At 39.9% G+C, this 19,017-nt stretch overlaps 1 protein-coding gene across 17 annotated transcripts in view; it reads left to right on the top strand.

Moving 5' to 3' along the window:
* Nucleotides 1-19,017, top strand: part of MEF2C (myocyte enhancer factor 2C) — a 201,243-nt gene that overhangs the window by 136,845 nt on the left and 45,381 nt on the right. For all 17 annotated transcript variants that reach the window (XM_077347571.1, XM_077347569.1, XM_077347565.1 and 14 more), the window contains 2 exons: nt 11,939-12,125; nt 14,618-14,665. In XM_077347571.1, the coding sequence (XP_077203686.1) occupies nt 11,939-12,125; nt 14,618-14,665 (235 nt within the window). The remainder of the gene's footprint in view (nt 1-11,938; nt 12,126-14,617; nt 14,666-19,017) is intronic.

Raw genomic sequence — 19,017 nt, 5'->3', positions numbered from 1 at the left:
ATGCTCCTCCATGTGGGTGCAGGAAGAGGTTGGGCAACCTGCCATGACTAAAACTCCAGCCTGCAGCCCAGCATGAAGCCTTTAGTGTGTAAACGGTCAATGTGGTGTATATCTTGTCAACAAACCATGATTAAACCATGGTTTAAAAATTCTGTTTTGAAGATGACCTGTGAAATTTGTTAACACCTCCAGTTCAGAAAGAGCAATAAATGGTGGTTAGTATCAAACCAGGAAATTCTTGTCTTCAGACATGTAGTGGCGCAAATGGAAAGGGTGAAAGGGGAAGGAAGAAGTGCATAAGACCTTTTCTCATCACAAATGACCCACTCATGCTTGGTTCTGTTAGCTCTTGATGTTTGAGTGCATCCTCCTGTATGGATGCAAGAACCCCAGCATGTGCTAATTGCCCTTTCAGAAATGAAAACACAACTCTTTTGCACAAACAGTCTGCGTACTTGGAGGCAAGAATATCTATGCCTGCAAAGTAAAAACATAACAAACCTTTGCATACAAAATGTGCGCAGCCATTTGTGACACCCAGTGTGCAGAAGCTGACATCCAGATGGGAGCCATTTGCTCCTAAGAATTTCTTCCACAATTTGAACATTTTTGTGCTGTTTTGGAACTCATTCCTAAGGGAGAGGATCTTTCATGTCTATTAAAGAAAACATGTGACTGAATTGATCTGGCCTTTGTACTAAAAGTCATGCTTTCACAAACTTTTGGAAAACTAACGTTGTACCCGAGAGACCAAAAAGCTCCAAGTTGGGCCAAGGTTGCTTTTGAGTTCTTCTTTTTCCAAAATGCTTAACATGTGTATGCAGCTTTTAATTGAATGCATGCACCCTTTGCACTCACGCTCTTCTCACTTGCCTAATGCCATATGTCAGTGGGAGAGCTTTGATGTTGCCCCTGTGATTTTAGCAGGCCAAGCTTCAACATGAAGATGATGCTAAAGAAACACAGCAGTTGTAGCACTGATTGCCTTGAGAAACTGACAGCCCTTTTTTAATTCACCTGCTAGAAATCTTGCCACAGGCAGCCTTTCCTTTCAATTGCTGCACTGAAAAGGTCTGTCAGAGGAGGACTAAAAAGATGCTTCTGTTCAAATGGGGTTTCCAGGAAGATTTCCAAATTCAACAATTCATTACGGGGTACAACAGCAACAGATGTAGCTTCTTAATATATTTCATTAATGGTTAAATTCTAGCACAAATTTTATGGAACGAATGTACAATTTACATTCCCTGCACTTCATGAAACAAGCACTATTACACTATTTTTAGAGAAATATTATTGTATTACAAATAAAGAAGACAACAGCTAAGAGATTGAGATTTTAGGTGGATAAACCTTATATAATCTCTCTCTCCTCCCTTCCTTCCCCCCCCCTCTCTGTGTTTATAAAATTGTCTTTTTTTGGAAGAAGCCTTAGTTATACTTATTGGAACCACACACACGTTTAGTTGTACAATGGGAGCATTCATAAACAGGTCTCCTCAGAAGAAAGTCCCATACTATTCAATGGGTCTTACTTCCAAGAAAGTATTCTTATGACTGCAAATTGTTGAATTTATAGGCAATATTACTAAGTTGTACTGCTGAAGATGGCAAAAGTCCTGAATTTTTTATACAATGGAAGCCAAAACAGACTTTGATGAAACTTACACCAACAGAAGGTGGCTTGTAAAGCTAAGCTGCTGGGATCTGAGCAGTGTATAGCCATTTTCATTTTCAGACACAGACGGCCTGACCTGCATTCCCTCAGCAATTTTTGAGCCCATCAACCAAGCCTAATTGTCTCCCTGTGCCAAAACATGGAGGCCTCTGAAGTCCGTCAAACTACATTACTTTCTTTGTTTAATTCTTCCGAGAAAGCACGTTGAAATTAAAAAAAAAATAAAACACACTAAAGGAACTTGTTCCTGACTGATGGGGGAATCCTAGCATTTATCAAAAAAATTTCCACTGAACTAGTTTTCCATCTCCCCATCTTTCATTCCTCTGGGTCAATAAAACATTTTTTCTACATTGTATGTTGAACAGCCTCTTTGCCATTCTAAGAGAAGTTTAAGAAGAGCCTTGTGGATCACACCAGTGGTCCATCTAGTCCAGCATCCTGTATCACACAGTGGCCAACCAGTTCCTCTGGAAGGCCAACAACAGGGCATAGAGGTCAAGGTTTCCCTTGTGTCAACTGAATTGGCTCAATATGTCCTGACCTCAGGGATGGTAAATGTGATTGTCCTGCTCTTTGCAGCCACTCCGCCACCCGATGCTTGCAGCAAGCAGCTTGTCTAATTTTCTGTGAACAGAACTTTGCATTTCTGGGCTTCTGGTTGAGGAGAAAATAGCCAGCATGAACAGAGTCATTGTATATTCCAGCTTTTTTATTTCCTTTGTTTGAACCTGGAGAGTGTGTAGGCCAAATACAGAGTGCATTAATAAGAGCAAGGAAGGTATTACTTGTAACAAATTTGTAATCAAATGTGTATCTTTCTAGAAATGTGTACAGTCAATTGAGATTGACCAGATGAAACAAAATGACGCAGGGAAATGGATTTTGTGTTTGGTATCGAAATTTAGGAGATAAACTAGATTTCAAAGTCTGCATAGTGAAGGTGGGGAGTCTACCTTAGAAATAGTATCCCATCTGAAGACTCCAGAAGAGGTCATGCCACATTACATGGTTATTCCCAGTGTGGTCACTTATACCTGCTCACTAATCCCAAAAGCTGGAACAATTGCGCAACTGCTGAATGCATGAGCAGAGTGAGATGCAGATTTGTGTTCTGCAGGCCACTGCAAAAGGAAGCTCAGAAAGGCCTGCTTAGAGTGAGGACAAACTGTGCTGTGTTTTGTGCATGCCATCAGCAGTCATGCGATTGTCTCAGCTCATAGCTCTGGTGGGTGTGCCTGCTCAGCAGGGTTGGGCTGAAGACTGCATGATTCACACAAAGCTCTCTGCTGTCTTATATTTGGTGGGGGCCAGTTCCAGCATTATTTTAAAAGTGTCAGATGAATACTTCTATCGTACTTGTGCTTTGGGGTATTTTTTTTTTCTGGGTTGGTTACACATTGTGGTTTCCCCAGAAAGACTTCACAGTGGTACAGTAATACAAGCTATTTCTTTGTTTCTGACAGAACTCAAACTTATGTAAAAATTTTAGGACTGTACCTGACAAGGACCTGTTTTTGAGGGGGGGGAGTATGTAATAGTATTGTACTTTAGGCACAAATGTGCATCCAAATCTTCTGAAATGTGCAAGATTTAGCCATGAAACAGTAGTGGATGTTACCCCTGTAGACTTCTCACCACGAAGTTTCAATAGTGGTGATATGAATATTTTCACTGTCTTTATTGTATTATGCAATATCATCCAAGATTTGGAATATCATATCACGGGAAAGAGGTATCTCACTTGGGAGGAATTAAAATGCCCCCAGAGCAATGTTGATTTTTGTTTGCATGTCAGGAGACGTCTGAGGTCTAAATATCCTTTTATATTCTGCAATCTGGAATGGTGGCCCAAATGCAAAATATATGCTGCTGTCATGTCAAGAAGTTTATAAGAAGCAGAGACTGGGAAGGGATTATTTGCTTCCAAGTATTTTACAGTTTTTACTGAAGTAGAATTAGGTCCAATATCTGTATAAAAGGAAAATTAGAACTGAAATATCTGCAACAGGGCATAATCCCAAGATTATGTTAAGACTAATATGGGGCTGCTGTGTTTCTAATGCACCAGAAGTTGATCAGCATTACCAGTATCCACACTACATGGCCCATAATTACCTGCACCATCTGCAATGCATTGCATTCAATGGCAGAGCACATTATTTGTTTGCAAGCACCCATGTTTAAGCTGCCACATTTCTGGCTACTAAGGATCTCGGGCTGTGGGGCCCAAAAAGATCTGTGATTGAGATGTATTAGATAACCTCTTTCCAACCATATTACATAATACTAAATTGGATGGTCCAGCTTTGTATTGTCTGTGTCTTCCTGGTCATTGGGTCCTCCCGAGCTACCTCATTCTTTGAGGCATATACACTCGGCTACTTGAGTCTTATTTCTGTTTTCTCCCAATAGTGAAAACAGACATGATCTAAATTCATTCCACCATTTGTCCTGACAGCTATGGAAAAATGAGAGGGGGGGGGAGAGAATGAAACAATCAAGGAATGGCAATCATTAAAAAAGAAAAGACGGTACAAGAATGAGGCTTGGTCCTGGATTCATAAGGAACAAAGAAAAGACCAGAAATATATTCCTCAGATCCAAATTATACATTTAGTCTAAAGGAGATTCATATGCATGAGAGATAAAACATCTTATAGCAATTGTACTTTTATTTATGCAACTTATAGGATAAGTAGTGGTGAGGGTCACTGTACTATAAAGTACTTCTGAAGCCAAGAGAGAATAAGGCCCATTAGACACGTAAATCTTACTGCAGGTTTTCAGAGCAGTAATCCTTTAATCTTGATTTCAGATTCTTTGCCCATTTTACTCTGGTGTATTTATTCTGCAACTACAATTTTAAAAGCACGCTTTTCTAAATAGGGATGGAATGTCACTTGTGTTGTCTCGGGGAAAGCAACAGAAAGGAATGCAGGCAAAGCAAAGCAACAGAAAGGATGCTGAAATTGACAAGATTTTTTGAAACTGACAAGCAACAGCAAACCCTCATTTTCCATATTGTGGGGCATTAGGGGATTATCTGTTACATTTTCAGGCACTGTGAAAAAAATCATGCAATCTCATAATATGGGAAAACATGTTGAGAGTTCAGAATGTGCAGTAGAGCCCACTGACCCAGACACTGCAAGCTGAGACTGTTGGCAACATGCATGTGTGCACCCGTGTCTGTGTAAAATCAGCTACAACTCCACCATGCTTTTCACAGGTCTTCAGTTTGCATGGGGAAGGAGTCCTCTGACAGAAGTTCTGGAGAGCATTTTTAGTGTTGTCCCACTACATTTTTAAAAATGGGGTTATTTTGGACCATGCTTTAGCACAGCTGCATAATAACAGTAATTTCCTGCCCTTCCATGCAAGTTTGTATGGTTTCCTCGTGGTGATTCTCTAGTTTGATTCTGCATACTGGTTGTGATTTTGGCAGTTTTTAAAAGCCTATCCTGTGCAGATTGCACTCTTCCTTGAAATGGATCGATCTCAAGCAATTCACAGAGGGTCTGTATGGCTCTGCTGCTATTTTAATGTTAGGCTTCCAGAGACTGCCAAATTGCTTCCCCCAAAAACTCTTTTTTCTCTAAAGCATTAAAGAGTAAATGTTTTAAAGTTTTAGGCTCCCCATCCCAGTCTCTCTCTCCCCCCCCCCATATCCTGTGAATTTCATTCTGTGCTGACAATGAATCCCCCTTGATTTTGTTTGCATGCAGCACTCAAATCCCCCCCCCCTTTTTTTTTTTTGCTCTGGGGGACACTATTGCTTGTCTCCACTCTGATCACTGTTTCAGTTCAGTAGCATCAGGGAATCAAAGTTCACCCATAATTTATTTTTCACCCATAATTTATTTTTATTCAGTGATCCAAGACTAGCAATAGTCTTACATTGCTGGACTCATGCCACTTGTCAATAAAATTAAATCAGTGGGAGCTTGTACACTGATGAAAGAGGGAGGATGATGGAGGATGTGGAGTGGGTGGAACAATCTTGATGTGGGTAGGGAATTACCTTTGAGGGGTGGCAAAGGGTGGATGGGGAAAATCTGAAGTGAGCTGTACACTTTGGAATTAACTTTGGCTTCAAAGTGAAACAACGGGAAAATCAGCACAAAAGCATCTCAGAAAACCTGAGAAAACAGCAACTTGAAAGCAAACTGAGTGCCGAAGGGAGGAAAATCAATGCAGAATGACAAAGAAAACCTAACAGACATACACGGTGAAAGTGAGGGGAAACACCCATACATAATAGGCCTAAAACACACATAATTATCTACAGTGGGTTATACTGTATTTTTTGGTAGGAGATTCACAAATTTCCACTCTTCAACGTGATCAGAAATATCACACAAATCACCACTTACAACAGATACATTTAATCCGTTATATGATTTTTGACACTGATATAAACTGAATACAGCAATTTTCATCATCAATCTAGGTAGGGAAAGGCAAGATAGTGGGCACAGTTTCCTGGAAAAAAAGAGTAAAATCTTGAAGGAATGTTCATTATAAAATATTTGTTTTTATTGGGGGGGTTGTTTGTTTTTGTTTTGTTTTTTGCTTATACAAATTTATTTTTTAAATGACCATGATTCTATGGACATGGTGACAATTTTTTCCTGATGCTAAGGAACATGAAATACACTTGAGAAATGGATGATTTCTTCTGTGCTTGAAACTCTCTTTACCACTGATGTAATCTAGAAATGACAGTTACATATTCCCAATTCTTAATATTGTACCCTGTTAGAGCATACAGCTCTACGTGAAATACAAAACATTTAAAAACATGGCATGATTCACTGTAGTATCCAAGCAAGTCCAGCTACAGTGAATTAGAACGGCAAAGGAGCACAATTATATAATGATATTGTACAATTATAGAAAATAATGGTCTGCTAATTTAAAATTACCTTGCATGAAATCAGTTATGAAAGATTATATGACCCCTGCTGAGAAAGGAAGGATGTGGGCAGATGGTTACGTGTGTGGTCCTACAACCCTCTTAAGCATCCTGCCAGGTCAGGGGGATTCAGATTGGCTTGATCCTTAAGATAAGTTGGAAAAGGAACTGTTGAATCCATTTTGACATAGGTTCTTATTGCTGTCACCTCTCAAATGTATATAACACAATATATGTTCTGTGTAATTCCTTATCACACCATCTTATTGTTTTTTTCTTTTTTTTAAATTTTGTTTTCTTTTTTTCAACTACCAGACAAGTTGGAGTAACAAAGTATAGATCACAAATGTAAAAGATAATATACAATTCCAAATAATTATTCTAAAAACTTTTCCAAGCAAGTTCATGATTTCTAGACTATGCCAGTAATTCATGGCTGTTCCATATTGCAGGCCATTTTATTTGCCACCCCAAACCTACAATTTTTTCACAAATATATGGGCTGCAAATTAAGAGGTGCCTGTTGTGTGGTAAAAATGAGAAGTTCCATTACACATGAAGCACTGAGTATACAGAGCAGGCTATTGGATTTGAAGTTGGTCCTGTGGCTACTACATATGAATCAGCACAGAAAAGCAGAAAGCATCAGTCAGTTGCATAGGATCAAAATGCAGTTGAATTGGGCTGGAATTGCAGCCTCTTCACCCTTTATGGAAAAGGGGGGATTAGATTCTATTCTCAGTTTACAATTCCAAGAAGTTCCCATCTCATCACCCAAGCACTAGAACTCTGAGTTGTAAAGGGTGAATTTGACCCATTATGTTGCTATCCTTGGATACATAATTGTATGATATTTTAAATTACATAGTGCACGTTTCCTAAGAAACTAAGCATGTATCAGTCATTCTTTTTCCAGGGCTGTGGCATATGTGCTTAAAAACAGATTCCGCTTGTAGGACCAGTTCAATATATTAGTTGAAGCAATTTTCTTTTTTTGCTAAAGTAACTTTGTGTCAGAGTTTCTAACAAGAACAAGGTTGGTAAGATAACTGTGATTCTCACTATATCTAGAATTTCAGACATTCTAACAGAGCAATAGGAATGCAGAAAGGGCAAGTAACATTCCACTTGACTATACTAGCCAATGGAGGCTAAACACAGACAACACGTTGGACGACAGTAGAGACAAAGGTCTACTCATCGCACTTTCATTTTTGCGAAATATGTTTTGCAGGTTTCTGAATTGTTTGAAAAAGCTGCACTATTTTATTGAGCAGAAGTGACAGCAGGAAAAGGGGAAACAGTGCAATGTCTATACCATGAGAAGTGATGCCTCTTAAGCTACCTTAATATATCTTAACAGCTTGTCCCATCTGTAGGTTGATGTAATAGTCCATTGTGCAAGAGCTTAGACAAGGGAAGAGGGCATTTGGTTGCTGCTTTAGACCACAGAGCCACTCTTAGACCAAGTCCACTAGTTGTCTTTGCAACATCTTTGCAGCACTAGTTATCTTTGCAAAAATGCTTCCCTGCAGCTGACCCCCATCTTCTACAGCAGTGGTCCCCAATCTTTTTATCACTGGGAATCGGTCAACGCTTGACAATTTTACTGAGGCCTGGGGGGGGTAGTCTTTTGCCAAGGGACGTCACCGCTGCCGCCTGAGCCCCTGCTCCACTTGGTTTCCTGCCGGTGCCCCTGACTTCCTGCCGCCCGCTGGGGGCCACTGCCAGCAGCAGCTGCACAGTGCCACACTGAGGGGGAGCCTCAGTCATGGCAGCCGCTGGAGAACACCAAAGGTGAGCCGGTGGCAGAGTGGCAGGGCAGCCCCCGAGGCAGCAGCTGGGGAAGAGGACGAGGAGGAGCCACGGCCCAGTACTGACTGATTCACGGACCAGTACTAGTCCCCAAACCAGGGGTTGGGGACCTACAGTAATCCCAAGGATCAATTGTGTACCTAAAGTACTGCAGCCTTTTCATTTCTGATGTACTGCTAGAGTGGAAATTTCCCGGTGATACATATGATCCATATTCTTGATGTGCTGCCAAAACAACATGGAAGACAATCACCAGGAAGCAATTTGGGGGCAGAGAAAAATGCAGAAAGCAAATTGGGTGCAAAAGCCACGCAAAGAGTTTACAGGGCACTGCTGTAAACATTGAGGTGACTTGGCAATCCAAAACATTACAGCTGCTACTTGGAACATTCATCAGAAAGAGGATTTTTCAAGGTACCTTGCATGATGATTTCATTGTGTACACCAACCCTAAATTGTTTCTTTGAGCAAATATTCTGAGAGTTGCCTTTAAAATAGATGTCCACAGGGAAGGAAAGCAGTTTGGAAACTAAAGTACCATCCACTGAGAAAGCACCTTTTAACCTCGGGTCAACTATCTATAACCCTTGTGACCTCTATTAATTTGGAAGCACCTGGTAAGAGAGAGGTCAGTCATCAGTTTATTTCCTGTGAAATACATGTGGAAACAGTTTCCAAGATAAATTGTTCTCCTCAGTGATGAAAACATTATCAGTAGATTTGTATTGTTTGCTGAATCTTCCACTCTTTCTGTTACATATCTTGGAATGCTCTTCAGAGGACTTCAGTTCCAAGAGTTGCTTCTTGTGCAGGTAGATAGATAGTCAAGTTACAGATATTTTTAGATGACTGATAAAAGCAACTTTTCTCTGATTTCTGCTGATCTAACATCAGTTGGCTGTAGACTACAAACATCATGTGAAAAGGGAAGACTCTTGACTACAGAACAGAAGTGAATTCACATCATTTCCCAGTCTCCTAATTGCAGCAGCTTTTGTAAGTCACCTAGAACTCAGCTGAGTGTTGAAACTGACTAGATCTGGCCTAGCTAATTGCATTCCTCTGAGGAATGAAAAGGTTCTTGAACAGTGACACTGCTAAGAGTGAGGTAGCCTTCCCTGATTTCCTTTTGAAAGGGCTTGTATTAAAAGCTTCAGTGTAGCTGGCAGATTCCAAGTATGAGAATCCTGGATACTATCCAACAGATGGCCATTAATGTTACCATCAAAATGGATATGGGTCTGTTGATAATGCCAATGAGAAGCTTGTTTAAATTTTACCGTGTACAGTTGAAATTGCAAGAGAAACCTACAAAACTAAGGCTGACTGGAAACCACTGCAAGGTAGAAAAAGATACATGTGTGTATCAATGCCAGTGACAACTCTGCAGTATCTTCTAGAAAAGTCTTGCATTAAAAATGAATTGTTGCATTGATGGAAGAAGGCAATATTAGAAAGAAAATAGAGTTGCATAGGGAAAACATGACCTGAAATAAATATTGGATAAGTGATACTCTAAAGTTCTGCATCACTTGGAAGAAATCCATGTGAAGGAATGCAATATCTCAGAGAACTTTGCAGGAAAGAATTATGAACTGGAGCAGAAAGGCATCTAGTTTGGGTTTAAGAACCTTTCATGAACAGTCAGCAAGAACTGAATGAAAATTAAAGTTCCTGTAGCGTTCTGAAGGTTCAATGTCCTGCACATGCATTATCTTTTCAGCAGTCCTTTAAAATAGACCAGTATTATTAGCTCAGAATTACAGTGGGAGGCTAAGACTGAGAGGAAGCAGGTGACAGAAGAGTTCCTATAAACAAATTATTTCTTGGGCAGAGGGGCCCCATTGGAAGCGTGCACACTGTGGTCTGTTTAAATGACAAGCTGTACCCCTGGGTCAGGTGCTAGAGAAACTGGGCTTGTCAGTTCGCAACATAAATTGGCTTTACACAGACTAACTGACCAGCAGCTATGACATCAGATTTTAAAATCTGATTGTGCATGTGTATGTTTTGTTCTTAAGGAGACAAATGAGACAAATATCTTATGTAAATAGGCTGAATTTTATATAATACTAACAAGATAATTGACACCTGAAGCATGGTGGGAATGGAAAAACTGATGTGTGTTGTTGGTAGATAATCTGTGGATGCACCCAAAATGAAGGGGGAGGGAACCACACTGGTTCCACTTTTTAGATACATTTATATGTAGAATTAGATAATACAATGTGTTCGTAACACCTTTCTTTACCACTATGCCAGCTTGCCAGGAGTATTTCAACATGAACTCTCTTCCCATGCTTTTCACCATGGGTGTTAACTGAAAACTGTTTATGATGCATTAATGAAAAGCAGTAGAGATGAATATATTTTCCAAAGAAGAGAAATACCAGCAGCTTATGTTCATGATGGACCAAATCATATGAGCTTGGTCTATTTAGCCTCAAGAGAAGGCGACTAAGAGGTGATACGATAACCATCTTCAAATACTTGGTCATAGAGAAGATGGAGCAGAGTTGTTTTCTGTTCCCTTGGAGGGTTGGGCCAGAACCAATGGGTTGAAATTAATTCCAAAGAATGTTTGGCTAAGCATCTGGAAGAAGTTCCTGACAGTCAGAGCAGTTCCTCAATGGAACAGACTTCCTCAGAAGGTAGTGGGTTCTCCTTCTTTTTAAAGCAGTTTTTAAAGCAGAGGCTAGATAGTCATCTGACAGAAATGCTGATTTTATGAACTTAGGTGGATTGTGAGTGGGTGGGCTGGAAGGGATGTGCCAGTGTTTGTCTCTTGTGGCTCTTCCTTGCATACCCAGGGAATAGCTGATTGCCGCTGTGGGATGGTAAGTGAATTTCCTCCACGCCAGGCTGGATTCCGGAGATTTTTGGTGGGGAGGATCACTGGGGCATGAAATTCAGGTCACCTTGGGTGGTCAGGTAGTTGTGAGTTCCTGCATTGTGCAGTGGGTTGGACTAGATGACCTTGGAGATCCCTTCCAACTATGATTCTTTGGAGCTGATCATTCTGGGCATCTAAGGCCCTTCCGGCTGAAGTGAAAGTCTTCCCTTTTGCATTTTTGTCTTTCCAATATTCCTTGCTTAGTGAAATCATCATAATCATGTATCTTTGATCTGCTTTCATCTATAGCACCACCATATTTAAGATTCCTCAAGTAAGCAATTAGAATTTCAGTGAATGGAAGAAGGCTGAAATGTAGCCTAATGAAACAAGCACTTCTTTTAAATAGAAGTGCATGGAGGGGAGGGGGCTAGTCTTTTCATATTCACAAAGGAAATGTAGAAATTGCAGAGGGGGGAGGAATACTAGTTCATGAGCCATTAAGCATTTCTAAAACTTCTTTCAGTGGCTGAAATATTGTTGGTAAGCATTTACCATTCCTGCTTCTTTTTTGTGTTTTACCTAGATATTTCAAAATATTTGAACTAAATATAGAATAACTGTCATCTGCGACTGTTGTGCTTTTGTACTATTTCTGTCTTTTGTTTCTCTTTTCTTTCCTCCATTTGAATAGGCTGTTCCACCACCCAACTTTGAGATGCCAGTTTCTATCCCAGTGTCCAACCACAACAGCTTGGTATACAGTAACCCAGTAAGCTCCCTGGGGAACCCCAACCTTTTGCCTCTGGCCCATCCTTCCTTACAGCGTAATAGCATGTCTCCTGGTGTGACACACCGGCCACCAAGTGCAGGTAACACAGGTAAGCATTATGCAGTCTTATGTCTTCACTTCAGTAGAAGAATTGCTTTTGTTTCTCCCACCCAGCTTCTGTTCAGGAAAGTATGGCTCTTTTCTTTAATAGTCTTACTCTAAAATGCAGTTCAGGTGGGTAGCCATTTTGGTCTGAATCAGCAGAACAGATTTAAAGTCCAGTGACACCTTTGAGACCAGCAAAGTTTTATTCAAGGTATAAGCTTTTGGGTGTGTGCACACTTTGTCAGATACCAAAATGCAATGTTTTTTTTTTCTCCAAAGATGAGGGAAAGCCTAACTCAGAATAAATAAATAAATATATGAAGATCAAAGACTCGACATTTAAGGAAACCTTATATTTTGCCTTTATGCTTAAATTTTAAGAATGAAAAGAGGACTGGTCCAAGTCATGGGAAAGTCTCCTAGGTGCTCATAGGGTGCTCATGCCCAAGGTTTGCAACAGTAATTTAAAAAAATCCACAGTAATTTGTAGCCTTGGACTTAATCCACAGTCTCCAGTGTTGCTCAGCTAATCTCAGATGACTAATCTAGAATATGAATATGAGCCAGTATGCCAGTGATAGCCAGGATGGCCAAGGGATTAAAGTGTTGGACTAAAACTGGGGAGACTTAGATTCAAATTCCTCTTCAGCCATTAATCTCACTGACTGATTTTGGTTTAATAATTCTGTCTCATCTTAGACTCACTGAGGTATTGTGAGATTAGCAGAGAGGAGGGGAGATCAATTTTCCACATTGGAATAAGGACAGGAATAAAATGTAAAACCTGGGGAGAAAATGAGAAGCACAGTTTTTCAACTGTATCTTTCAAGAATTAGGTGATCTGGATCTATAGCTATGAGCTTTGTAATAACAAGTTGTTAGTATTTCATTAATTGTGATGCGTTGTTCCATCCCAAGGCTGGATTGTCTCCCTTTTTAAGCAAGACCCATTCCACACATATTGGATAATGCACTTTCAATGTGCTTTTACAGCTGGATTTTCTTATGCAAAACAGGACACTCTGCTTCTAAAGTGCATTATCCAGTGTGTGCAGAATGGACCTCAACCTTCCATGCAGATGCTGCTGAGGAGTGACCTCTAAATCCCATTTCACACATTATGAAGGATCCTAACCTTTGTTTATCCTACTTGGACCCATTCCACCCACATTGGATTATGCACTTTCAGTGTCTATTAGAAGTAGATTTTCCTATTTCACCCAGGAAAATCAAACTGGAAAAGCATATTGAAAGTACATTATACAGTGCAGGTGGAATGGGCCCAAGTAGGATAAATAGAGGTTAGGATCCTTCATACTGTCTGGATGAAGCTATGTTGATATGCTGAATTTTGGAAAAGTCAAAGACAGTCTCCAGTCTGAAGAAGATGTAAACAAAGAAATGCCACTCAATCAGGATTTGAGAAGACTCCAAGAATACTGCAGAAATATGCATAAATTTCTCAGAAAAGTGTCCCCAAAAGTCCTTGACATTGTAACTACATAGTACACAATAAGGTCACAATAAGATTATCTCTGTGGTTTTCTGATTTCATGAATACTGATAGTGATTTCTTGAGCTGCCATACTGATATTATGTGCAACCAAATGTACAGAAAGTCTCCTGGAAATGTTCATCACAGGGAAACATATGTGCAGATTTCTGAATTGCAAGGGAGAAAATTGTTAACATCTCTTAGGATTAGTTGTGAATTAGAGGGTTGTGGAGTCCAAGCCATAAGGGCAGAATCCAGTTAATCCTTGAATCTTTATTGCCAAAAGTTGTATTGCACTGCAAAGAATCTTTGCCATCAAAATACATATAAACTGATTTTGGTAATGTATTTGTAAAATGTATTTGCAGTATCTGAGTTTTAATTTCATGAAAACACCATAGAATTCATAAATAGCATGGGAAAAAATATTAAGTATGATATCAAGTGGTCGTATTCTTCTTAAGCAGAAATTTCATCATAAAAGAAATCCCATGTATAGTTGTGCTGGCATGGATAAGCCAGGCTATCCCAATCCCATCTGATATTGTAAGCAAAGTAAGGCCAGCTCTGGTTAGCATCTGGATGGGAGACCACCCTAGAAGTCCAGGGTTATGACACAGAGGTAGGCTCTAACAAGCCACCTCTGAGTTTCTCTTGCCTTGCAAACCCTATGGAGTCTCTGTAAATCAGCTGTGACTTGAGGGCACTTTCCACCTCCATGTACCATCATAATACAGTGGAGTGTAGAATCTTTTATCTGAACACTTGGCAGTTTATTAATTACCAGGTCAAGAAACATTCCTGTGATTTGGTACCCCCAAAGCTAATAATACACAAGATGGTATGTAGACAGAAGCCAGTTTAGCTTTAAAAGGTAAGTGTTCTGTTGGTTTGAACTCCAATATTGCCTACATTGCTTTGTGGAATAAGCTGTAATTTCACTTGACCTTTGTGGTTTCTCTTAGCTTCTCTCTCAATTTGACTATTTTGTCTTCTACTAGGTGGCCTGATGGGTGGGGACCTCACAACCGGTGCAGGCACCAGTGCAGGTAAACAGAAGAATGTTTTATGTCCCCTTTTTAAACTTTTACGGACTCCACAGCAGAGAGTTAGTACAAGCCTGGTCTTAAAATAACTCTGTTTAATATAATTAGGAATATAATTAGGTTAAGCCTGGATGCTTTGAAAATCCTCCTTTGAACAGTGTTCCTAAGTTTCCAGTTGCTGATAAATCCTTATGTTTGAAACTTTTTGGCAAAACAAAACAAAGCCCCACCTTCTGAGATGTAGTCATGCAAATTTTTAATGTTAGGATGAGACCATACTGCTTCTGTAGGAAGCAAAGCCAAATCTTCAGAACTTCCTCCTAGCAATTGTCACAAGCAAATGTGTTCTTGGAATCATCTAGGTTTGCTGAATAACCCTGGTGCCATATCACATTTGAACAGGAATCTTGCATGTCATATATGGCTCAACTGATTAAAACATATGCAAAACTGGGACTGATAATTGTACTTTTGAGTTAATGATCAAACTTTAATAATGAACACTTATACTTGTGCATTCATTTGGTTACATATCTTAGCGGAGCTCCAAAATGGGCCATCCCATGTCATCTGACCGTATTAATCTTTCTTTCATAACACAGAAATGTAGCCACTACATCTGGAGGATAAGCAGAGTAGCTTTTAAGGAGTTAATTTCTATTTCTTTCTCGCCTGTGCACACACATAGGGTTCTTTGGTGTTTAGTGTCTTTCAGTCTTACAGAAGCTTCATAAAGAAATCACAACTTCTCTAGATTTTGGAAATTGTTGAAGTGATTCTGTTTCACTAGGGTAATATCTGTTTGAAGCTCATGCTCCCTTGACAAAAAGTACATAGTAAATAGAATACAGCATAACCAGCTTGGAATGGAACTTGACTGCCCTACAAATGAGTGCCCTCTGCTGGTTTGATGAAGCATGCCTTCTTCTCCCCCCCCCCCCCCCCTGCTCACTCTTAGGAGAGCGCAGGCCAGCAATTAGCAACAAGAGTAGTTTTTGAAAAAAGTTATATGAACTTAGCTGAACGCTTTTCTGACTGCCAAGCTGGCATAATCATTGCCGATTTGGCTGACTTGGAAAGACAGTTGACTTGAAATGCTGTTAAACAATTACAAAACGAGGGAAGTAATCTTTTCAAATGTAACATTTATTGGCTGGAAATTTGGTAAAAGAAAAAGGACATTGTAGAAGAGGGGTATGTATACGAACAGATGAATGTCTAATTGTGTCCGGATTCCTAGTTCCTTTTGAGGCAAACTAGAATGTAAACCTTACTGCAGATGTGCATTCTTTACGTCTTAAATTTGGAGTACTAGGAAGAGTCATTTGCTGTAGGGCAGAAAGGAAGATGAGAGGTCATTGTGAGGTTGAAACGTCTGCCACAGTGGCATCATTCAACAATGATTCTATTTTGGAGAGTCCTCTTTCTCTGTCTTAAATATCAAAAGTTCTTTGTTTACCATTACTTCATGAGGAACAGAGGCCCGTGTGTGCTTCTTGGTTGCCATGTGAGACACTGATGGGACAATCCTGTGCTTCAGTGTTCTAGGGTGCACACTTCTAGTCAGCTTATGAATTTGCTTCCCCCCCCCCCGCCCCATGCCTCTAAAAATAGCAGCCATGCCATAAAATTATCCCCGTGATAAAGAAGCGTGGATGTTTGTGAGTTTTAGTTCAGTGATTATAAAATGAAGCTACCTCTGATTGCTAACACAAGGGCAGCAGTTTCTGCATTACTTTAACAAATTACATCATAATGGGAAATGGAAAAAGCTACTTAGGGTAGAGATGTCCGTGTTTTCAAAACTGTGCTGCTTTGATGGTCGGATTGTTTGGAATAATAATCCCAAAATCACCCACAATTTTACCTTGGGAGACTACCCAAGACATAAATACTACTTGGGAATAGTGAATACTTTTTATTATCCTATGCAATTAAATGCCAGCTGTGATATTTTTAACTAAAACCAAGGTTATCTCAGGTTTGCTAGAGTAAATTTGCTTAAAGCCTCTCTCCAATAGGACTGCTTATGCCATGTGATGGGAGCAACTGCCAACAAGAGAGTGAACTTCCTATTTAGTAGAGTTGCTAAGCTATAAATAATGCCATGGGTTTGGCAGCTTTCTTTTAAACCAGAGATGTGTGATTGAAAGGAAGGAATAAGAACTCCTTGACCTTAAGTCAGTACGTTTTAAAATAATCTTATAGTTTCATCTTCATTTTAACACACAACTAAAAGAGAAAAGGCTGATATTTTATCCATAATAGATAGATGAGGATTTAGTTTGCATTTTAAAGGAATAGATACATTAGCATTAAATAAGATCTTGTAAAAAAAATGGGTATTAGGACAAAAAGCATATATCAAGGTTTGCTGTATTTTTCAAATTCCAATCATTGCCAGGGCACCAGTTTTGTTAACGATGTAATTCTGATGGACTTAACTTTTAAAAGGTTATAAGTGCTGTGTAAACAGATAAAGGGCTGTGACGGATTAATTCTTCACAGAGCTAGAGATCCTTGAGTGACAAGCTGCTCTAAGCAGTCTCATTGGTTAGCATCCATTAAGCAAAGAAAGACTTCTGAACTGGATGCTGAGAAAGATTCAGTCTGATTTCAGCCCTAGTTAAGAAGAGTTGAGTATTGACAGTTTTGGAATTCAGTCCTGACTAAGGCCCATTATGCACGGCCGCTGAAACGGCGATTTTGGGTCACACGGAAAACACGGTGGGGGAAGAAGCGAAGCAAACTGCTTATGCACGGGACGGGACACAACGGCGGCAAAACCCAGAGTAACCGATTATGCATGCAGCAACCCCGGCGCCGCTTCTGGTTGCTCCCCGGTCACCTGGAAGCTGCGCTTTCTTCTGCGTTTTGCTAACGCAGCTTTTTCGGCGGCATGCACCGAATCTGCAGCCGGTTGCAGCCGGCTCCGTGCGTTATCAGTTATTTTAGTTGCCGCCATTCCACCCCGAATGTGCTCTACCCCCCCCCCATGCATAATGGGCCTAAGAGCAGTTTGACACAGATAGGAGAACTGGGGAAAAGTTGGCAAGGAAGTTCAGGAAACAGGCAAAGACCCTCATTTGTGTCAAAGATCTTCTAGTGAGAGAAGAATGTTCCTACCCAGGAAGTTAGCTATGAAGAGTACAGAGATCCCCAGTCTGGTATGGTTAGAAAATACCAATAGTTAAACATCTTATACCATCATATATGCAACATTCAAAATGCATCAACAACCTGTTTCAAAACCCACCAACCTTAGGTGATTCTGGAGGGTACATCTTTAATGGCATTCTTTTCCCTCCTATATACACAGTTTCATCAATTCAAGCAAGAGTAAAACTTTCAACTCAACAATTTGATATGCCAGTAAAGGATGATGATAATGAACTCAGTCATTTCCCACCAGCCTTTTGAACATGGCTAGTTTTTGTTTTTAGCTAGTCCTTAGGATCTATGGCCACCTGCCAATATCTTTTTGTTAGATCAGTGGTGGAAATGAAATGTGCAGCCCAAATGGTTTCCACCAGTTCATCCACCCTTGGCATTGTATATTCATCTGGGACTGTAACCTTGTTTAATCTTCTATATTCAACACAAAATCTTATTGTCTGATCTGGTTTTGGGACTAAAATAACCAGTGAGGCTCAAGGACTTTTTGAAAGAACAATAAATCCAAGGTTCAGCATTTATTTAACCCCCTATCAATACTGATGACATTTGGGCCAGTTATTCTATAAGATGGGAAAACAATAGGCCTAGTATCTCCAGTATTGATCTAACAGTACTGAGTTAACTGTGTTGTCATGGGGAAATTGGAAAAGATGGTCTGATACTCTGTTAAGAAAGTCTTAACATACCAATGCAGGTCTTTAGTCAGGGTTACTAACCATGATATCTTTAGTTACCTTCTCCAACCCAGCATTGCAATTTCCTATTTTTGTCTTCCTCTGCCCATACGGGCCAGATTATCTCTGTCGTGGTAAAGTTTAAGCATGTTTATATGGAGTTTACATTTACCAGTTTACATTTGAAACCTTGTTTACAGGGTTTTAAGTTTTTTTAAAGTGCAATCGGTCACAGTAACATTACTATGGAAACCCAGAGATGAAATTAACAAGTAGCATAACGTTTCAAAGTTACATTCTATGTTCGAGAATTTTCCTTTATGAATATGTTTTATAGTACAATCCTATGCAGAGACTAGGCTTCTCCTATTGCTTTCACTAGGCTTAAAGTGGTGTAACTGCATAGGATTGGCCTGTTTATCTCTAAAAAGGCAATCCTGATTCTATAAATGGCCCAGTCAGCAAACTGGGATTACATTTATTTACACTAACTCTGAAATGGTA

Source organism: Paroedura picta, chromosome 7, assembly GCF_049243985.1.
Source record: "Paroedura picta isolate Pp20150507F chromosome 7, Ppicta_v3.0, whole genome shotgun sequence".
In the NCBI taxonomy this organism is placed as follows: domain Eukaryota; kingdom Metazoa; phylum Chordata; class Lepidosauria; order Squamata; family Gekkonidae; genus Paroedura; species Paroedura picta.
The sequence above is the reverse complement of the archived record's forward strand: the minus strand, read 5'-3'. Positions and strand labels throughout refer to the sequence as shown.